The following is a 19,904-nucleotide window of genomic DNA, read 5'->3' on the forward strand; positions in this document are numbered from 1 at the left end:
CAATAAGGACATTTGACCGATATATTAAAGCTGATAAATAATGGATTATTTCTTTCAGATGGGCACTGTTCGCCTGGATGATGTTTGAATTGCTTGAGATTTCGCAAGTCTGTCATATAGGCTATATACAATTATAATTGTGTGCTTGGGACATGGATATTTATAAAAAATATAGATTTAGATTTATCGGCCAATATATCGCTTATCGGCTTTCAAATATAAAGAATTATCGGTTATCGTTTGTATCGGCCAAAGTTTTCATATCGGTGCATCCCTACAAGATTATTGTCGATTAATTATCGACATGTCAAATATAAATTAAGTGGAGATGCCACTAATATGAAATTCAAATATTTGATAAATGTATAAAAGATATTATTATATGGAATATTTTCGTTTTTGTCAATTTTAATTTTTTATTTGTTTTCTTTTCCCTTAGGCTGCGGAACATTCGCTATACTTTCAACACCATCTTGGTAGTATTGATCTGGCGCATCTTCATCGCCCGTTCACAGATGGCCAGAAACATCTGGTACTTCGTCGTCAGCTTGTGCTTCAAGTTCCTCTCCTATTTCAGAGCTTCCAGCACCATGAGATACTGAATCCACCCCAGCTGGATTCAACCCCCCCCTCCCTCTCCCGACAGCTATGCACACACTTCTGCTTTGCGACACTCTGAACTCTGAGGGTCAAGCGGTCGGGCATAGTATCCGCTATCCTCCCCTCCTGTGCAAGTGTGTCCTCAACATCACAGGGTGCAAATGCACTCAACTGCTATGTAGAAAGCATGAATTTTCAGGGCTCGAGGTCTAAGCTCTCTCAGCATAATGAGAGCAACTGCTTCGTGCCGAGCGCGTTTGAGCACTTACTGTACCCGTTCCACCTCCTGAACGCAAACAGGTTGTGGGCGACGCTTGATTATTATGGTTTACATACTTGCTCATAGCCTACTTGTTGGCGCCAATGGCCCTTTTTCTAACTGTAATCAACGAAGCACAAGGAGAAAGAAAAAAAGAGAGATGGCTTTGTCTCAGCTCAGCTCAAAAATTATCTTCATCATGTGTCCTGTGTCTTTGTTAGATTCATCTATTTTGCCTTACTTCTTTCCAATTCCTCTCACCCTCTTTGAGACAAAAGGGAATTGACGTGTCACCAAATAAGCATTTAAAGCGTCTGATTCCAGGCCTTATGCTTGTCTTCGCACTCTTTTCTTAGTCTATTGTCATTTTGAAATATATTTAGTTCTGCTAGTTGAACTTAAGTTGGGGTCTCATGTTTTTGTGAAAGCAATCAGTCGCTTTTAATCAATCAGGCTTGTCTGTTTTCCTAAAAAATAAAAAAAGCTAGCAAACGCAAGCCTTGGGTTTCACACGCTTAAACCTGTTGCCTTTTTGAATGAGCTTAATTAATAAACATGAGCAGAACGAATTTGCGTCGAAGGTTCGTAAAACCGTTGATGTCTAACGAACAATTTACACTATCGTTCCGCTCGAGTTTCATGAATAAAGCGCGATTATTGTTTCTTGCCATAACTTACTAGTGTTCAGGTAATGGACTTTTGTACATAAAACACGTTATCTTTTGCATAAATCTCTAAAGCATTCTGAGGAAACCGAATATGTTGACTTTCAAAAACTCCCGTATAAAACTGTACGCAAGTCTATTAGCGTCTCTACGTTCTTCAGAGCTAGATCATATCAGAGGGTGACGGTTCATATTTTAACTGGATTAAGTGTTTTTCTTTCCTTTCTTCACCCGATTTATTCTGTGACCTGTCTGAATGTTGAAGTAATGTGAAAGAGCTAACGGATGTATGTTTTCTAAACCATTTCTGTGCTTCTATTTAGATAAAACACTGTAATTTAACATTGTCTGCTATCAAGTATTTTCCATGTTTGAAATTAATAGGAAGTGGTTGTTGACAAGTGAAAAGAAGAGATGTAAAGGCTGCTTTTATGGTCACTCGTGCTTCGGATCACAATTACTGTCAATAACAATAATTCTTTGCACAGCTTAATATAATACCAGGGAACGATGGCTTGTTACTAACTGTGTGGATTATAGATTAACTGTCTTTTCTATTAACGGTTTAAAGAACTGATAAAAAAATGATCGTTGCCTTCATTTCAGCGCTTCTGTCAGGATCCATATTTTTATGTGGGAGTTTGAGTGGAATAGTGAGTTTGAAAACGAGTTCTGTGTATGCAGGGTCTCATCAAGAGTATTTTTTATTTACCCGAAATAGGGTGAAATAAAGACAAATATATTGCAATGTATAGTAGTCAACTTATCTTTGTAGTTTTCTTTGTGATGGGTAAAATTAGGCATCATTTGGTATTTTTGTCTCGGATCACAGCATTTTATACAGGTGGTAATATTATCATTTTCTTAATTGGTCATTATAAAATGTAAGATCAAGTCGATGTCAGGCCTTGACTGGACAAATGTAGTTTTTCCCTTTCTTTCCATTTTGTCTGCCTTATTTATATGTACTGTTTTGTTTGTTTTTGTTTAATACCCTGTAATGATCTAAAATGTTTATTGAAAGAATTGCAATTGCCACATTAAAAAGTCAGTGGAGGGTTAAAAATCAATGGGTGCCTTTCGTTTGTAAACCAAAAGAAATAAAGAATAAACTATGAACTTATTTTTCAGTTTAATGATTCATCATTGGCTGTTACTGTTTTAAGCTGTAAAGAACATAACTATGATTGAATAGAACTAAAGCACATAACTTGCTGACTTAGTAAAATATTGTTACACAAAGAAACAGAATCTGTCATGTAGATGTCTGTTGTTTTTTTACAAGAAAACTTTTGTAATAGTTAATGAGATGGATTGTAAAACATTAAAGCCCCCCAGAAAGATTAAGCCAGTAAATGAATCAATTTTAAGTGTTCTCGACATTCTCAACCTCATTCTTATCCACAATTCAACACTGCCATCTGCTGTTCATATTTTGTAAGTTATGTTGCATTTTTTTGCATTTGTTGCATTTTTGCATGTTGCTTTTCAAAATAATACATTCAAAAGTCAACCAAAAATAACCAGAAGTCATATTTATAAGGAAGGAATATAATATCAAGCTAGGTCAGCATAGAACACGGTCATTCTCTATCAAAATATTACACTTTTTGAAAACACGTTACCTTTGTAATTCCATATGATATCACACTAAGTACAAATGGCACATTTTTTTCTATAAATTAGAGTTCCTCCAATTTTATTTAGAAATGAAAAAAGGCACTTTGAAGCTACAACGATTACTGACAAAATGACAAAACTGATAAAAGTTTCAGTTTCTGTTGGAGTCCACTTTTCTTTCACCAGAAGAGTTCCTCTCATCTACACACACTGATCTTTTCCTGTAACAATAAAAACAGATAAATGTAAGCCATATTTATATATATATATATATATATACACACAGAAAGAGTACCGAAAAAGTCTCTTATGCTTATCAAGCCTATAAAAAAATATGAAGCAGCACAACTGTTTTCAACATTGATAATAAATCAGCATAATATAATGATTTCTGAAGGATCATGTGACACTGAAGACTGGAGTAATGATGCTGAAAATACAGCTCTGCATCACAGAAATAAATTATATTTTAAAGTATATTAAATAAGTAAACCATTATTTTAATTTTAATATTTCACAATATTATTATTATTATTATTATGTTTTAATCAAATAAATGCAGGCTTGATGAGCATATTACAAAAAAAATAATTATATATATATATATATGAAATATTTTAATGTATATAATGTATGTATATTTATGCACAATTTTTTATTATATATAAATATTTTATCTATAAATAAAAAGTTCTTAAATATATACATGCATGTGTGTGTATTTATATATACATAAAATAATTATACACCGTACACACACATATATTATGCAAACACAAACTTTTATTTTGGATGTGATTAATCGCGATTAATCGTTGCCCGGCACTAATATAAATAAATATATATATATATATATATATATATATATATATATATATATATATATATATATATATATATATATATATATATATATATATATATATATATATATATATATATATATATATATATATATATATATATATACCAAGAGCTTTCCCTTACCCGCAAGCTGCGATCTGATTGGCTGGCTAGATTACAATTACAAAGAACAAAAATGTCTATACAAATAAGGCCAGACCTGCTTAGCCTGTGCAACACACCAGACAGACGCATGCAAGGAATGTTTGTGATGAAATTGCTGTCTCACTCGAGAGGCTGGCAGTGCAGGCCTGCAGCACAGGGGCAGTGCTCCCGCGGACCCTCCTCATCCCACAGTAATAACTCCATCAGCTGGTTAGGGTGACTGAGGCAGCCTTGGCCTTCCTGTGGCTTGGGGCGGCACACGGGGAAGAGCAGGGCTGGAGAGAAAAAAACGAGAAATATTAAAAAGAAGAGGGAGGGAGAGAGAGACTACAGAGAGAGGTACAGCAGAAATTAGGGAGATAAAGCTAAGGTGTGTCAAAACCACAGCAAATGTTGTTGGTGTGTATCTTGTGTGATTAATGCATATTTGGCAACAGTAAGACAACTGAGGAACACTGAACTGAGTGAGCAAGGAGTTCAATTGTAAATTCATAAGGAAACAATTATTTAGTACTTTGAGAAGAAACCTTCTGACTGGGAGGCCCAGTGAAACGGGATATGTTTCAGATGTTTTACAATATAACCAACTGCTTTTCTAACATAGTTGCTTATTTAGGCACTTTTATGTTCCAGGGGTTGATTTTTATTAAAACCAATAAATTATTTGGTATTTTCTTTATCATTTATTTTTGCTACTTTTGAAATGCATTTTATTTCATTTTATTTAGTTTTACTATTGTCACAGACTTTAAATCCTACAACACGAAAATCCATAATAAAAATATGAATTATTACAACTTTAAAACTGAGATAATCTATACAAAGATTACACAACCTTTGTGAAAGGCACAGCAGTGTTGAGGACTGCAGTCGCTCTGGTACTGGCAGATTGTTCCAGACTGTCCTTTGGTTCTGTTCTGAGCACAAACACCCCACACACACATCTGATCTTCACAACACTCCACGTCCCTTGTGCACTCCTAGAAGTAAATAATATCAATATATTTTAACAAAAATTGTGTGTGTGTGTGTGTGTGTGTGTGTGTGTGTGTGTGTGTGTGTGTGTGTGTATGTATGTATGTATGCATGTATATGTATATGTATATGTATATGTATATGTATATATATATATATATATATATATATATATATATATATATATATATATATCTACACAAATACATTTATATATATAAAGAAGGAAACACAAAGCAAAAAGAGCCATAAAAACTGAAAACGTTTTGAATTTGAAGATCAAGGTAAATTGTACATAATTTGTCTTCTGGAAAACATGTAAGTATCTTCTGTTGCTTCCGAAGGGCAGTACTAAATGAAAAATTTGATATTTAGACATCTTCATCCTGTTCAAAAGTTTTCACCCCCCTCCGGCTCTTAATGCATCGTGTTTCACCTTTTTTAATTGTTGTATTTGAGTCCCTCAATGGTCCCCAGTATGAAAAGGTGGATCTCAAAATCATAGTCACTGCTAGAGAGGGCTGAAATATGCAAAAGATGCTGGAAAACTGAATGCATGCATTTTGTATGATCCATCTAATTTAGTTAAAATAATTATTATTTTGCCGATTTTTCAAGGTGTATGGAAACGACCATGACCGTATATATATATTTTTTTCTTTTTTTTTAACAAAAGGTGAGCACAGACCATATTAGTCGTCTGGCACGGGATGCATTTGGAGGTGATGATCTCATAGAGGCAGAAGCTGTCGTTCCCACAGTCCTCGTCAATCATGCACTCCTGTGTGAACAAGAATGAAACTGACATTATACACTGAACAAAATTATAAATGCAACAAGATCTAAGACTTTTTCTATGTACACAAAAGGCCTTTTTCTCCCAAATATTGTTGCACATTTTAGAGTGGCCTTTTATTGTGGCCAGCCTAAGGCACACCTGTGCAATAATCATGCTGTCTAATCAGCATCTAGATATGCCACACCTGTGAGGTGGATGGATTATCTCGGCAAAGGAGAAGTGCTCACTAACACAGATTTAGACAGATTTGTGAACAATATTTGAGAGAAATAAGCCTTTTGTGTACATAGAACAAGTCTTAGATCTTTGAGTTCAGCTCATGAAAAATGGGGGCAAAAACAAAAGTGTTGCGTTTATAATTTTGTTCAACGTATAATACAGAAACACTGTTATTGTACTTGCAGTTCAGCAAAAATCCCAAGCACCTCTATTCATACAATAAACTCTGCTGGACTATATTTTTATGATTCGACATCAAATTCATAACATCATAAAATTCCCAAATTTCTGACAGTGGCGGGCAGTACTAGTGTGCTGCTTTTGTTCACCATTCACTTTCATTATATGGAAAAGAGCAGCATGGACATTCTGCCAAAAATTAATTATAATCTACAGAAGAAAGAAAGTCAGAGGTTGGAACAACATGAGGGTGTGTACGATGCCAGTATTTTTGTTTGTCAAATTTTTCGGGGAATTTTTCTTTTAAGTATCCTACAGTATTGTTCCTAAAGTACTGTAATAGTATGTCTTGTTTTGTACTTTAGGTCAAGAAATTCCAACGAGGTGTTTCGCCTCCCAGACAGAAATTTAGCTGGGGACTCAAAGAAAAAAACATCTACCATTAACTGAAAAATACATTTGGGTTGTCTGGAACATCCACCACATCTACGCTTCCAACGATGAGTGAATATAATAATGTATTATCAAAAACAGTCCTTTGTGCGCTTGTACTTTCTTAGAAGCTGGAAATTGATATGATGGAAATTGTGACTTAACTTTATATCCTAAGGAAAAGGAGGGAAAAGACGTAATATTTTTTCCAATATATTTCCACTCTGCTGAAAATATTTACAAATAAACTAGATAAAGAATAGCGAATACCGTATTCTCCAACTGCCCTGCAGTTCATGGCAGACAAACAGGAGTCATTTTTAAAAGATAATACCTGATGATCTCATCAGCGGTGTCATAATTAATTCCACATTTGCAGATCTGGAGGTCCAGAAACCCATCTCAGCACTTCACTCCCGTGAGAGCTGTAAAAGCGACCTACCACTACCACTACCCTTCCCCCCAGAGTTACAATGCCTGGAGTCTAGACTAATGTGAGTGAGTCACGTGAAAAAACCTCTCAGTAATTCCTCACGAACAAAAACAACTTTCCTAAAGAACAGGAAGTTCAGGTCCAAGTTCTTCTGGAAGACAGAATACAAACTGAAAATGTGTAGAAAACATAAGACATCATCACAAAATTCATTAAATTTAAAATTAATGAGTTAGATTTTTATATGAAATTAGTATAATGATTAAACATATCTACATACATTATACATATTAATTTATATCAATATGGATATATATATATAAAATGTATACAGTACATATCTTGTATATATAATTGTATATTTTAATATTTTTATCTTATTTAATAATAATTAATAAATTATTAAATAATGAATATACAGTGTGTAAAATTAAGAAAAGAAACATACATACATATATACAGTATATGTATGTATGTTTTTTTTTCTTTTTTTTTTTTCTTTTTTTATATTTTAACTAAATTTATAATTATTAACTGTCTGTGAGCTCAGATTTGCCACTGTGCAAAATAGGAGAGAAACCACTAAGAGCTGCCTCATGGCAACATGGATGCTGGCACTAACTCTCGACCACACAATCCCAGTGCACCACTTTCCATCCATTTTTTCCAGCTGTTCTAATTTCACCATATATTGTCCTGGTGCCAGAAGACTGCCTGAACAAGAGCCTCTAATGGCACTGCCATCTGTAAAATTGTTGCAGAAATGCATAAGGACATAAGTGTAATCTTTATATATTCAGGTTTTACTCTGGAATAGATAGAATGGTAGCTGTCTCTTTTTTAATCAAAAGCTATTAAACACAGTTAGTCTGTTATTCAAGAGAATTGAGAGTGTACTTTAGAAATGAAGGATGCTAAACATTACATTTGGTCTTGGAAAAAAAGACATTATGGCCCGGTTCACAGATAGATCTTATATTAAGCCAGGATCAGGACATTTAAGTAGCTTTTATAAATGTGCCTTAGAAAAAAAAACATTACTGGTGTGCATCTTGAGACAAAACAATGGCACTGACATATTTTAAAAGTCGCTATAAGACAGCTCAGATATGCATTTTAGTCTGGGACTAGGCTTAAACCTTGTCTGTGAAACCGGGGGAATGTGTTAATGTTGAATTATCCAGTGTTTAAAAGACTAATTTCAGTAGGGGGCATCTTATATAAGCCTTAGAAAAAGTAAAAGCTTATATTTTAGTCACAGCAACAATACAAAATGTGAGGAAAGAGGACTGATGTGAACCATCTGTCCCTCAAACTACTTTATTTACAAGAATTGTCCATGTTTAGAAAAGTCTCAATGATGTGCCACATGTTTCCCATGTAAATGGAAGGTTCTAGTTTGATGACTGGTGAAGTGGAAAATCCATGTTGGTTTTAATAAATAAACTCTGTTCTAACCCCAGGTTGCCAAAGTGACGACAAACTCACTTCAGGGTGGTTCATTGCACTGGAAGTTTGATATCTACATATCTGCATTTTATATGGTCACTTTTTTAAAATGGCTTATTATTAGGCTGTAACTTAAAGTGATATTAAGGCTGTAGATGAAATATAGACTCACATGATCTACTTCATTCCACCGTTCAGTGTCCTGAGTGAGAGTTCTGGAAAAATGAGTCTTTCCAGTCTTATTATCTGTTTCCTACAGGAAAACCAGGAGTAAGTTGCAGATAGAGACAAGGCAAATCAATCTACAAAGGCATGACCACAATGCAGTTCTGTTCATGTCAATACAGTGCAAATATAAATATAAAATCACATCAAGTACAAGCCAATAAACATGAAATACCTTGTCAATTCTCTCTATCAGATGCACGGTCCGATTCCCCACCTTGATCTCTGTTGTAGTTTCATTGTGAAAACTGGCAGGAAAGTTACGTCCATGTAACAGCGATTTTGATGACTCATTTTCCATCTGATTGTGCATATTTATTAAATAAGATTAATATTGTCTAGATGTGAATAATGTTTTAATTGTACTTTTTATTAGACATTGAGAATTCTGAGGTAAATCTTGCATTTAACCCTCTAGTGTTGGAAAGTCCGATTCATTTCCGTGAATCGATTCTAATGAGTTCGCTTCAAAGAACCGGTTCAAAAATCATTCAGACACATTGCATATTACGGTTTTTGTCGATAAAATTGTATCAATATTGGCCTGGTTTCACAGACAGGGCTTTCAATTAGGACATTTAAAGGGACTATGTGTAGCTTTTTAGGTATTTTATTATCTAAAACCAATATTTTTATTAATAAATATGCCCTCAATGGTGTACAAATACATATGCCAATGATCAGACTAATCCTCGTAAACGAAGAATTTATTATCTTTATATACATGGGACGGGTAGGTCCACGGAGGCTTCCATGTAGTTCCGCCATCTTGAAAAACTATAATAGCAGAGAGGGACAAAAAGTACTAGGCCAACGTGTTTCCACAATGCGTTTTCGTTCAGAACCAGCGTCACGTGACTGAAGCCAGCAGAAGCGGAGGCGCAGAGCAGTGAAGTTTAAAAGGATGCACACTGCACGGTTATTTATACACCGTTCATTCATACATATGCTGAGTCAGAGGATAAGGAGTCCTCGTCGTCGAAAATAGACCGTAAAAGGAAACGTGACTGTAGATTACAAAAACAAGGGTTAATGTCAGGATAGCTAATGCAGGAGAAAGCTTTCAAAAGAGACCCTGAAGTTGCCTGCTTTCTTCTTTTAGACAGGTAAGTCAATGTTACGGTCTTAGTTACAAGCTTTTTTTTCATTGCTTGGTTGTGTACTTTATTATATAGACAGTAGAACATTTATAGTTAAGAGTTAAACAGGCTCTTTGATGAATAGCAGCTATTGAGTAAAGTAACGTTAGAGAAGGCTCTGATGATGATGATATCTAACAATGCACGTACTTCAAAAAATATAACGAGTAAAGAAGGCATTACTACTAATTACCATAGTTAATGTTTTTCACAGTCAGTAATTGATAATTGTAACATTCTTTTTTTCGTTGTTTCAAGTTTCAGTTTGTTTTAAATAACAAACCTGTTCACTCAAAGAAAACCTCGAAGTGCTATTATAAGACATCCTGTCATAGCTTTTTGGTACATAACGGCTACCGTAGATGCAACGCGCATTTGAAAAAGTGAGGCGCCGGAGAGCATTATTCGTTTGAATGCAAAATACAATTTCACCACTAGATGGGAGAAATTCCTACACACAGTCCCTTTGAAGTCCGCGTGAACCCGGAAGTTGCAAACGACTTTTCTCCAGTGTTGTGACGCATTTCCCAGTGAAACGGAATATTGAACAGAGGGCAGGGTTTTACTCTAGCGCTCCTCCTCTCCATCTCTGCTCATAACAGACTAACGGTTTGAGGGGAGTGGTTAAGCGTTGCCCAAACCAATTCCTCAAACCTACGTCATCAGAGAAGGTCCTCCAATGCAGAGGGGAGGGGCATTTTCAGATTTTGATTAAAGATTACGAAGCCAAAACATTTTTTTGTGTGGATTGACTTGCATGGATGAATTGTTCACCACAAAACGATCAATTTAGGCAAACAAAGTAAATATGGTCAATTTTGATTTCATGTGGACTTTAAATAGATTTTTATAAAGATGCCTTAGAATTTTTTTTTTTACTGGTGTGCATCTTGAGACAAAACAATACATGACACTTTACATTTGTCAGTGAAAGTTGTTTCCAGTTAAAACAGCTCAATATTGCATTTTAGTCTTAGACTATAGGCTTAGCCTAAGCCTTGTCTGTGAAACCGGGGGAATGTTTTTTTTTTGTTTGTTTTGTTTTTTGCAATTTAATGTGTCCCAGTTCAGTTTGCAGCAAGTAATTTAAAAACAAAATATATAGCCTACTTAAAAATATACACTGAACAATACTACAACTTTTTGTAGGATTTATTAAAAGTTATTTTCTAAAACCAAATCTGCTATGAGATTCGTTCGATGTTTTGTGAACATTAAAAAAAGATTCATTGGATCCGACTCAAATTTCGTTTACGAATCGGACATCCTAACGCATAAGCAAATGGCGCAAAACAAAATTCAGTCTGCTGAGATTGTTGTTTCTCCAGTCATACCTGGTGGACAGCCTCCTCTAGTTTCTGCTGCGTGTCCTCCATCAGTTTTTCCACCTCCCTGAACATCTCGTTTAAAGTGGTTTGTCCGTGTACCACATGCTCCTCCAGGGTCTCGGTGATGTCCCGATGTCCCCCTCTGTGAACTGAGCTGCCCAACACAAAGCCCACGCAAAGGGATAATATCACACACTTCAGCATCGTTTTTTACTTAGGCGAGTCACCTCTGGAGAAAATCACAGACCCTGTCTGTGCCTGGGACGTGGTTTATTTGGAAACTTGTGAGGGGAAAAAAAGACCGGAAAAGGTTTTTGGCTCCCACTACAGCGTCTGATGGCTCAATTATTAAAGCGACAGCGCACTGCCCTTCAAAAACGAGGAAAATGTGTTTGTCAAAAATATAGAAAGAAAAAAAATATTGTGAAATATTATTACAATTTGAAATAATGGTTTAAATAATTATACTTCAGTGTCACATAGAAATCATTCTAATATGCTGATTTATTATCAATGTTGGAAACAGTTGTGCTGCTTAATATATATTTTTATATATATAATCTGTGATACTTTTTTTTCAGAAAAAAATTTAAAAAGAGAACAGTATTTATTTAAAATAGTAATCTTTTGTTACAATATAATTTTTTTTTAAAGAAATTAATACTTTTATTCAGCAAAGGTGTGTTAAATTGATAAAAAGTGATAGTAAATATTTATATTGTTAGAAAAGATTTCTATGTTAAATAAATGCTGTTATTTTTTACTTTTTATTCATCAATGAGTCCTGAAGAAAAGTATCACAGGTTCCAAAAAATATATATATTAAGCAGCACAACTGTTTTCAACATTGATAATAAATCAGCATAGAATGATTTCTGAAGGATCATTTGACACGGATGACTGGAGTAATGATGCTGAAAATACAGCTCTGCATCACAGAAATAAATTATATTTCAAAGTAGACTATATTAAAATATAGAACCATTATTTTAAATGGTAATACTTAACAATATTACATAATATATATATATATATATATATATATATATATATATATATATATATATATATATATATACACATATACATACATATATATATATATACACACATATACATACATATATATATATATATATATATATATATATATATATATATATATATTTGTTCCGTTTTTTTTTAAATAATATTTTGCAGCATGTTTTGTTTAATTTATATCGTATCTTGAAGTGAAACAGATGTTTATTATATTATGCCTGTAACAGTTGGGTTCACTAGTTCTAAAATGTTTAATATTGCATACTCGCAGCAGGTTATCTATAACATTTGGGTTCACAAGTTATAATTAATAATTTATAGAGAACATTGCAAAAAGTGGTAACCTAATTTTGTAAGAATTTTTTCTACTTGAGCTAACATTGATGCCTTCTTGTCAGATACGTTTATTAATATGAATTACTTTTGAGTATAATAAAATAATAATAATAATAACTGAATATAAATTTTCACATAAAACACATTTTATTTATTTATTCTTTATGCCTTAGAAGAAAAATATTACTGGTGTGCATCTTGAGACAAAAATGACACTGACATATTTGTCAGTGAAAGTTGTTTTCAGTTAAAACAGCTCAAATATGCATTTTAGTCTGGGACTATAGGCTTAAGCCTTGTCTGTGAAACTGGGAGAATGTTTTTTTGCAATTTCATCTGTCCCAGTTCAGTTTGTTGCAAACTGAAAGTTGGGTTGACGTCAGAACCCAACGTCAGACTGACGTCAACATCCGACGTCGTACAGACGTTGGATTTTGGTTGGAAATGAAAGTTGTAATAGTAATTAGGTGTCAGTGCCCAGCACTGTAAAAAATAATTGTTGGTTTAACTTAAAAAAAGTAAGTTACCTGGTTGCCTTAAAATTTTGAGTTCATTGAAATAAAAAATTTGAGTTAATACAAAGAAGGAGATTGGTTCAATCAACAGAATCGCAAATGCTATTATGTTATCTGAACCACATGATCTTAAGTTGATTTGACAAAAGAAAGAAGTTGTGATAACAAATCATGAAAATAATTGTTTTACAGTGAGGGGCACCAAAGAGTCTTAATCCGCCACTACTTGTTGTTTCAACATGAATTAGTAGCCTATTAAATTTTTATTTCTTTGCTACAAATAGAGTCTAATGAACGCATCCAATTGCACTTACATTTGGCACCTCTTTTCAAAGTGCATTTAGCATGCACATCCCTTAAGAGTCCAGTAGATGGCGACAGAGTACAAGATCTCGTTCACCGCTGTGATTCGCTGTGCTAATGAAACACCTGCCAGCATGTGTGAGATTAAACTGTTGGCGTGAGAGCCAGAAGTCTTCCACTGTTGTAGGTAAGACAAAATGCATGCTCATCATATTTATCAAAACTCAAATACTTACTATGTAGCCTAGTATAGTAGCATATTGTGTTTAACATTTAAAAGAATGAGAAAAATAGATTTTAAAATTAGAGTGCATGTTAAAGGACATATTTTACTTCGAGCAGGTCAGGTGCCTGGATCATGAGGCGTCTGTAGGACAGTTGGTACAGGGCAGAAAACATAAGCTTGCTTTTATGTGTGTGTGGAAAGAAACATTAATGCGTTACATTTTTGGGGGAATATTCCAAACATTAATGCACAACATGTTGTGGTGCAGTGTGTATGTAGGCCTACTAAAATTCCATTCGTATTAATGAAATGCCGTTTTGCAATCGATGTGTTGTTGCTCCCCATATCATATTTTACAAAACCAAATTGTATTCAAAACCTGAACGTCTAAAGTTATTTTTTATATATTGTTGAAAGCATTGCAATTACAGCTTTCGCTCAGCTCAAACCCTCAATACAGTTTCTCCATAGAATGAAGTAAAGTAGTCTACAGTCAGACGCCTGATAAAAAAACAACAACAGTGGGATTCGCCTTCCCAGTAGATCTGAACTTCCCATTGGGCGTCACGGGAAGCTCCGCCTCTGATTATAAAGGGCATAAAGAGCCAGTGAGTCGCGAGGGCGACCTATATCAACAACCGGGTGGATGAAATCATAAAATACAAACATTTCTCTCTGCGAGATAAAACTTCAGAGGTCAGATACTGTATACGGATAATATCGACCGCTGTCAATCAGATTCTGCGGCTGTCGCTGAAGCCCAAAGTCACATTCCAGCGGAAAAAGTAAGTTTGTTGAGCACTTGTTTGAGCGCGTCAAAGCACGAGCTGCTGGGAAACTAGAAGTGACACGCTATATTGGGCACGCGCTGCATTGACAGCATACACTGATGCCATACATATGGAAAAACATTGTTGTATTATAACATAAATAAATAGGTTTAGTTATGCTATGTATAATTGCGTTATGATAATTATATTATTATAATGAATTAACTAATTTGTTAACAAAGTTGTATTGGATATCCAGTCGGGTGTTTGATTACATTTTAGCCAGGTTAGTTTCAAGAGTGGTGTAAATAATTTACAACTGCCTTTGGAGTGCTTGTCAGCTGTCCAGGTTTGTAGTTTATCTCCTAGATAATGCCAATACAGCACTAAAGCATTATATTTTGCCTGATACAGCCACTAGCTAAAATGACAACATTCCCTTTGGGAATAAATCTGAAGGATGGTCTACCATTTAGAAACTAGCTAAAACATTCCAAAACATAGAGAGAAGTTACAAAGAGACCAGTTTCGGTCTTAGTTATGACTGTTCTCAGGTAAACTTGTTTTAATCAGCAATTTCCCCATGGTGATTGTGTTTCTTCATACTGATGGAAGTTTCCTAACTTCTGTGATATGTAAAATGAATGGTTTTGGTTAGACTAGAGTGTTGTTTTTCTCTCCCTGTTGTCCAGGATTACTCATTGTTGGTGTGTGTTGCTCAGACTGTAGAGATCAACAGGCTCAGACTGGCATCAAAGTGTCTCAATTGATGAATAACTTGATTATTGCCTCTGCAGATGTTTCTTGTGTGTTTAGTTTAATTTGTAATGAAATTCAAGTTGTCTAGATAAATATTTGTTCTTTTTTTCTAGGACTAGTATGTCTGTATCCTAAATTCCCAGCAGTGCTGCTGAACGTTAACACCATCTAGTTTATATGGGTTCTCATGACGCAATATACGAGATGCACCATTAGGTGTTTGCTTTTCTTGATCCGTTTAGTCTCTTGCAGATCATGTGGTTGTTTATGAGAGCTTTTCAATATGTTGTACCTCTGTTGCCTATAGGGCAAAACGATACTGTTACACAATCCCCGCTTCCTGGAATATGCCATTGACTTATAAGGGCCGTCCTGAGCACAGAGAAAGACAGAAATACACTACTATGGTGTGGATTTCTGTTAAATCAACCACAGATTCATCACAGGCATGATGAAAGATCCGCAGTGAAGTTGGAATTTTGAACAATTAAGTTCCAATTGTGAGGTACAGTACAAAGTTGCAATAAATAAAGTCGGTATTGTGAGATATGAAGTCGCAATTAGGGCTGCACGATATTGGAAAAAACTGGCATTGCTATATTTACTTGTTCTGCGATTATATATTGCGATATGAAGAAATACCGGAATATTCACTAGATAACTTAACTTAAATAGCTATATTTGGAAAGAATTAGAAATCATTCTTGAATGAGTGGGGTGATTTTGTTGAGGAGTGCAAAATAAAATAATTTTGAAAGCTGGAAAATTAGATTATTTAGAATTATTTAGAAATTAGAATTTTTATAATATTTACGTTTGAGTAAGATTTTGAGTAAATATAATTGATTTTTTATTATGATTTTTTTAATTTGAAATAATATATTAAACAAAATAAATATATTGTAGTATTGTAACTTGTTCTGTAAAATAAGAAATTGAGTCTTTTAAATGTAATTTTCTAGTACAACTGTAAAATTACAATACTAACAACATTTACGTCTTAATTTTATTTTCAAATGTTAAACGATCACACTTTGACTCAAACGGATGTATGTCTCGGGTATCTGTATCGAGTAAGCGCGTGAAGACGAAGAACTCAAGGAAACAGTCTTTAACTCAAAAACCCACAGGAACACTCAGGGAAACATCAAAACCATTTAACTTAGACGACACCGAACAATGAACTGTTACTGAATGAAGACGGTATTTAAATAGACAGAGGAACTAATGAGTAAATTAACTGGACAACCGGTGAATGGAATATTTAATCAAGGGAACAAACTGACACGCACTAGGAAACTAGGTCATACAGGCGAACAGGGAAAACAGAACCAAAACACAATGAAACTCAACCAAAACACAAATAATGTTGGAGATCCTCTGAGCTGTTTAGGCAGTTATTTGGGATTTTTTTTTTAAGATAAGACTCAGTAGAAGTTCAGTTATTATGGCTTGAATCCAATTATCCACAGATGTGAATGCTGAAAGTTTATCTGCTGCACTGTGGACATCTCTCAAAATAACAACCTCCCCGTTCCTCTTGAGCTGCTGTGATCCTCATGCGTTTCATGTGGGTAGTATATCGCAACATGGCTTTTCGTGGAATTGCATAAGTTCATCTATTGGATTTTGTTAGTGCCGTTCACATCACGATAAAACAACCCAACCGGCTGGTTGATCAGACTCCAGCTGGTTCATGTGGAACAAATAATGCGAATCTCAACTCAGTTTGTACTTTTTCACTACCCAGCTGAGAGGAGAATCTGAACACCTGTTAAAGTTGCTTCATGTTGACATTTGATATCTTGAGAGGATTGATACTAAATGTATTTAAATGACTGACTGATTTTAATTAACCTAAGAGGCTATATGTAGTTTTTGGTCATGGCAAAGGTTAGTAAGAGTGTGTAAGACTATATCCAACCTAAATCCGTTCACCCTAGTGAATACATGGTTTACATTTGGCCATCCTGTTGTAGTGTAACGGAAAGATTTTAATCCAGAGAACGCAAACGGCTTTTTTTTTAGTTGAAACTGTTGTTCATTTAGATCTGCTTGTCTGAAGCAGGACCACTTTTAGAGTCTTTAAATTGTTTCCGTTATAATTCTTCCTTCTGCTTCCCAGTGGGATAGAGACCGTTAAAGGAAGTGGAAAGTTGTGTGTTTGTTATCGTAAGGATCATATCATCCACACAACTGGATCAGTTAAAGATGCTGCCAGAAATCTTGATGTCTGCTTGGTAGAATCTGTCAGAATTTCTGGAGAATAGGACAAAAGCTTTTTAAAATGCATGTTTAGGGAAAGATGATTCTGTTTTTAATGTTTAGGTAAACTCTACAAATGATTTTCTGCGTAGCCTAACTAGGATTATTTACCCCATGACTTAGCCTAATGTCAAGGCTTTGAACCTGCTGTACATTGCTGCACGGCTATAGAATCACACCATGGCCGTACTTGAAACTTGAGGCCTGTCTATTCTGAGCAGGATCACCAGAATGTTTCTCCAAGAGCGTATCCACTTTATATGGAAGCCTGTGTCTGCTTCAGAGTGAAAAATAAAATCGGCAATTGTAGGAGAAAATGATAAAAAGAAATATAAAGCAACAGTGAGAGAGATTTCAGGTTGATATAAAAAAATCACACAAAGTCAAAATTACGATACAAAAGTCGCAATTGTGATTTGTGAGCAATGAAGTCGCAATTGTGAGATATAATGTGGCAATTGTTAGCAATGAAGTCGCAACTATAATAAGGCAATAAATTTGAAGTTGAGATTTAAAATGGCAATTGTGAGAAAGTAGAAATTGTTAGCAATGAAGTCGCAATTGTAATATTGGCAATTGTTAGATATAAAGTGGAAATTGTTGGCAATATAGGCTATAGATTGCTAATTGTTAGATATAGTCCCAATTGTAAAGTGCCAATTGTGAGATATATTGGCAGTTTTGAGATATAAATAATATCTATAAGGTAATTTGTAAGTAATAAATTGGCAAGTGTGAGAAAGTGCCAATTTTTAGCATTGAAGTCGCAATTGTAATACATAAAGTGACAATTGTGAGATCTAAATTGGCAATTGTTAGATATAAAGTCACAATTTTGAGATATAAAGTGGCAATTGTGACTGTGAGCAGTGAGATATAAAGTTGTGATTATGAGAGTCAGTTACCTAAATTAATGTTTTTTTTTTTTTTTCTCTGATTTAGAAACTGGCTTCCAGAACATTAATACAGCAGTACAGTAAGATTGGTTAATGTGCAACAAGCTGCATTTGGTAGATCCGTCATTTAATCAAATTTCTTAACAATCTTCCAAATGCAACATAGCATGACATTTTATAAAATTGTATTACCTTACAAAATATTCAGACCTTGTTCAAAGGTCAGTTTTCCTCTGAAGGTCTTTCTGTAAATGCCTCATAATGTGTTCTTTTTTTTTTTTTTTTTTTTTTTGCAAAACCACAGTATCAGTTGTATATTTACTGGGAATTGTAGGACTGGTGTTTATTTTGATGGCTTAAGGATTCCTGGTTGCACAAGGGTGTTGCCCAGTTCAATGTCACTCGACCAAATCTGTACTGAAGACGTTACTCTAGAGAACTCATTATGGGTTTGACCTACATCTTTCCCTTCATTATGCCTAATGTATAAGTTACGCTGTTTTGCGGCTTAGTTTGTTTGAACAAGAGTGATTGTTTATCATTCTCAAGAACTATGATCTCAAAATAGCTTTGCCCCTTTGCATTTTTCTTTCTACATCCGTTTGCCAATGATGTTAGCCCATTAGTTGAGCTGTTGTGCCATATTTTGAAATCCTAAAAAGTGCCAACATTTTAGCACTGATGTGATCTAGAGGAGCTGCTTTGAATTCTTTGTCCACCACAAAGCAGTAAAAAGTGCACAAACAGGAAGACTTGGACCTCATACAATATCAGATATCCTGCCTCTGGAAATACTGTGCAGAAAATCACACTTTTTTATGCACTTTTGACTGTGTACTTCCAAAAGTTGGAAAAACACATTGGGAATAAGGGAGACATTCCCTTAAAGGAATAAAACATCTGAGACATTTCTTTAAAATGTTTTATTTCTCAGGAATTTCTGGCAAAGTGTGCAATCATGTCAAAATAAAATATTATTAAGTGTTATTAAATTATAACAGTTTTTAAAAATCAACTTTATAAGTGAGTTTTAGATGATGGCCAATGTGATCTAAATCTAAAAATATAGGAAATGAGCATGCTTTAAATATCCAATATCGACCAATGCCATATAATAAATACATAATACATTATGCTTACTTATAGGTCAGCTGGCTAACAATAATGAACGTCACTTCAACCAGTGTAACCGAACTCTCTTAGACAGCAGCATTGCTCTCCGGTTACTTTTGTTTGCTGGTACGGTAATAGCCTACTTCAGGCAGTAAACTACTCATCTTTATTGACTCTGTAGGGTGTACTTTCCCTACAAACATGAACAACCGTTTGTGTGTGTGTGTGTTCCTGGTAAACCCTACTTTATGGGGACCAAATGTCCCCACAAAGACACTTTTTATAACTTTGTCCCCATGAGGAAATCCACTTATAAATTATATTAAATAGTTTTTTTGAAAATGGGTTG

At 34.5% G+C, this 19,904-nt stretch overlaps 3 protein-coding genes across 11 annotated transcripts in view; 2 read left to right on the forward strand and 1 right to left on the reverse strand.

Annotated features, from left to right (window-relative positions):
• far1 (fatty acyl CoA reductase 1) overlaps nucleotides 1-2,654 on the forward strand; it is a 20,603-nt gene extending 17,949 nt beyond the window's left edge. For all 4 annotated transcript variants that reach the window (XM_081356655.1, XM_081356653.1, XM_081356654.1 and 1 more), the window contains exon 12: nucleotides 440-2,654. In XM_081356655.1, the coding sequence (XP_081212781.1) occupies nucleotides 440-602 (163 nt within the window). In that variant the 3' untranslated portion in view covers nucleotides 603-2,654. The remainder of the gene's footprint in view (nucleotides 1-439) is intronic.
• dkk3b (dickkopf WNT signaling pathway inhibitor 3b) lies at nucleotides 2,201-11,697 on the reverse strand. The gene is made up of 7 exons (XM_081356660.1): nucleotides 11,338-11,697; nucleotides 9,040-9,165; nucleotides 8,812-8,892; nucleotides 5,816-5,908; nucleotides 4,988-5,132; nucleotides 4,277-4,427; nucleotides 2,201-3,365 (listed from the first exon to the last, which is right to left on the reverse strand). Exons 1-7 carry the CDS (start codon nucleotides 11,533-11,535, stop codon nucleotides 3,296-3,298), a joined length of 864 nt encoding a protein of 287 aa, XP_081212786.1. The 5' UTR covers nucleotides 11,536-11,697; the 3' UTR covers nucleotides 2,201-3,295.
• A 1,966-nt stretch (nucleotides 11,698-13,663) lies between these two features.
• The window catches only part of mical2b (microtubule associated monooxygenase, calponin and LIM domain containing 2b), a 49,392-nt gene continuing 43,151 nt past the window's right edge, over nucleotides 13,664-19,904 (forward strand). For 4 of the 6 annotated variants that reach the window (XM_081356661.1, XM_081356663.1, XM_081356665.1 and 1 more), the window contains exon 1: nucleotides 14,337-14,537. The gene's annotated coding sequence lies outside the window, so the exon portion shown is untranslated. Of the gene's footprint in view, nucleotides 13,714-14,336; nucleotides 14,538-19,904 lie in introns of those variants that run through there. The other 2 variants (XM_081356662.1, XM_081356664.1) reach the window with 1 other exon arrangement.

The sequence above is a fragment of the Scardinius erythrophthalmus genome (genome assembly GCF_964197995.2).
Source record: "Scardinius erythrophthalmus genome assembly, chromosome: 24".
In the NCBI taxonomy this organism is placed as follows: Eukaryota; Metazoa; Chordata; class Actinopteri; order Cypriniformes; family Leuciscidae; genus Scardinius; species Scardinius erythrophthalmus.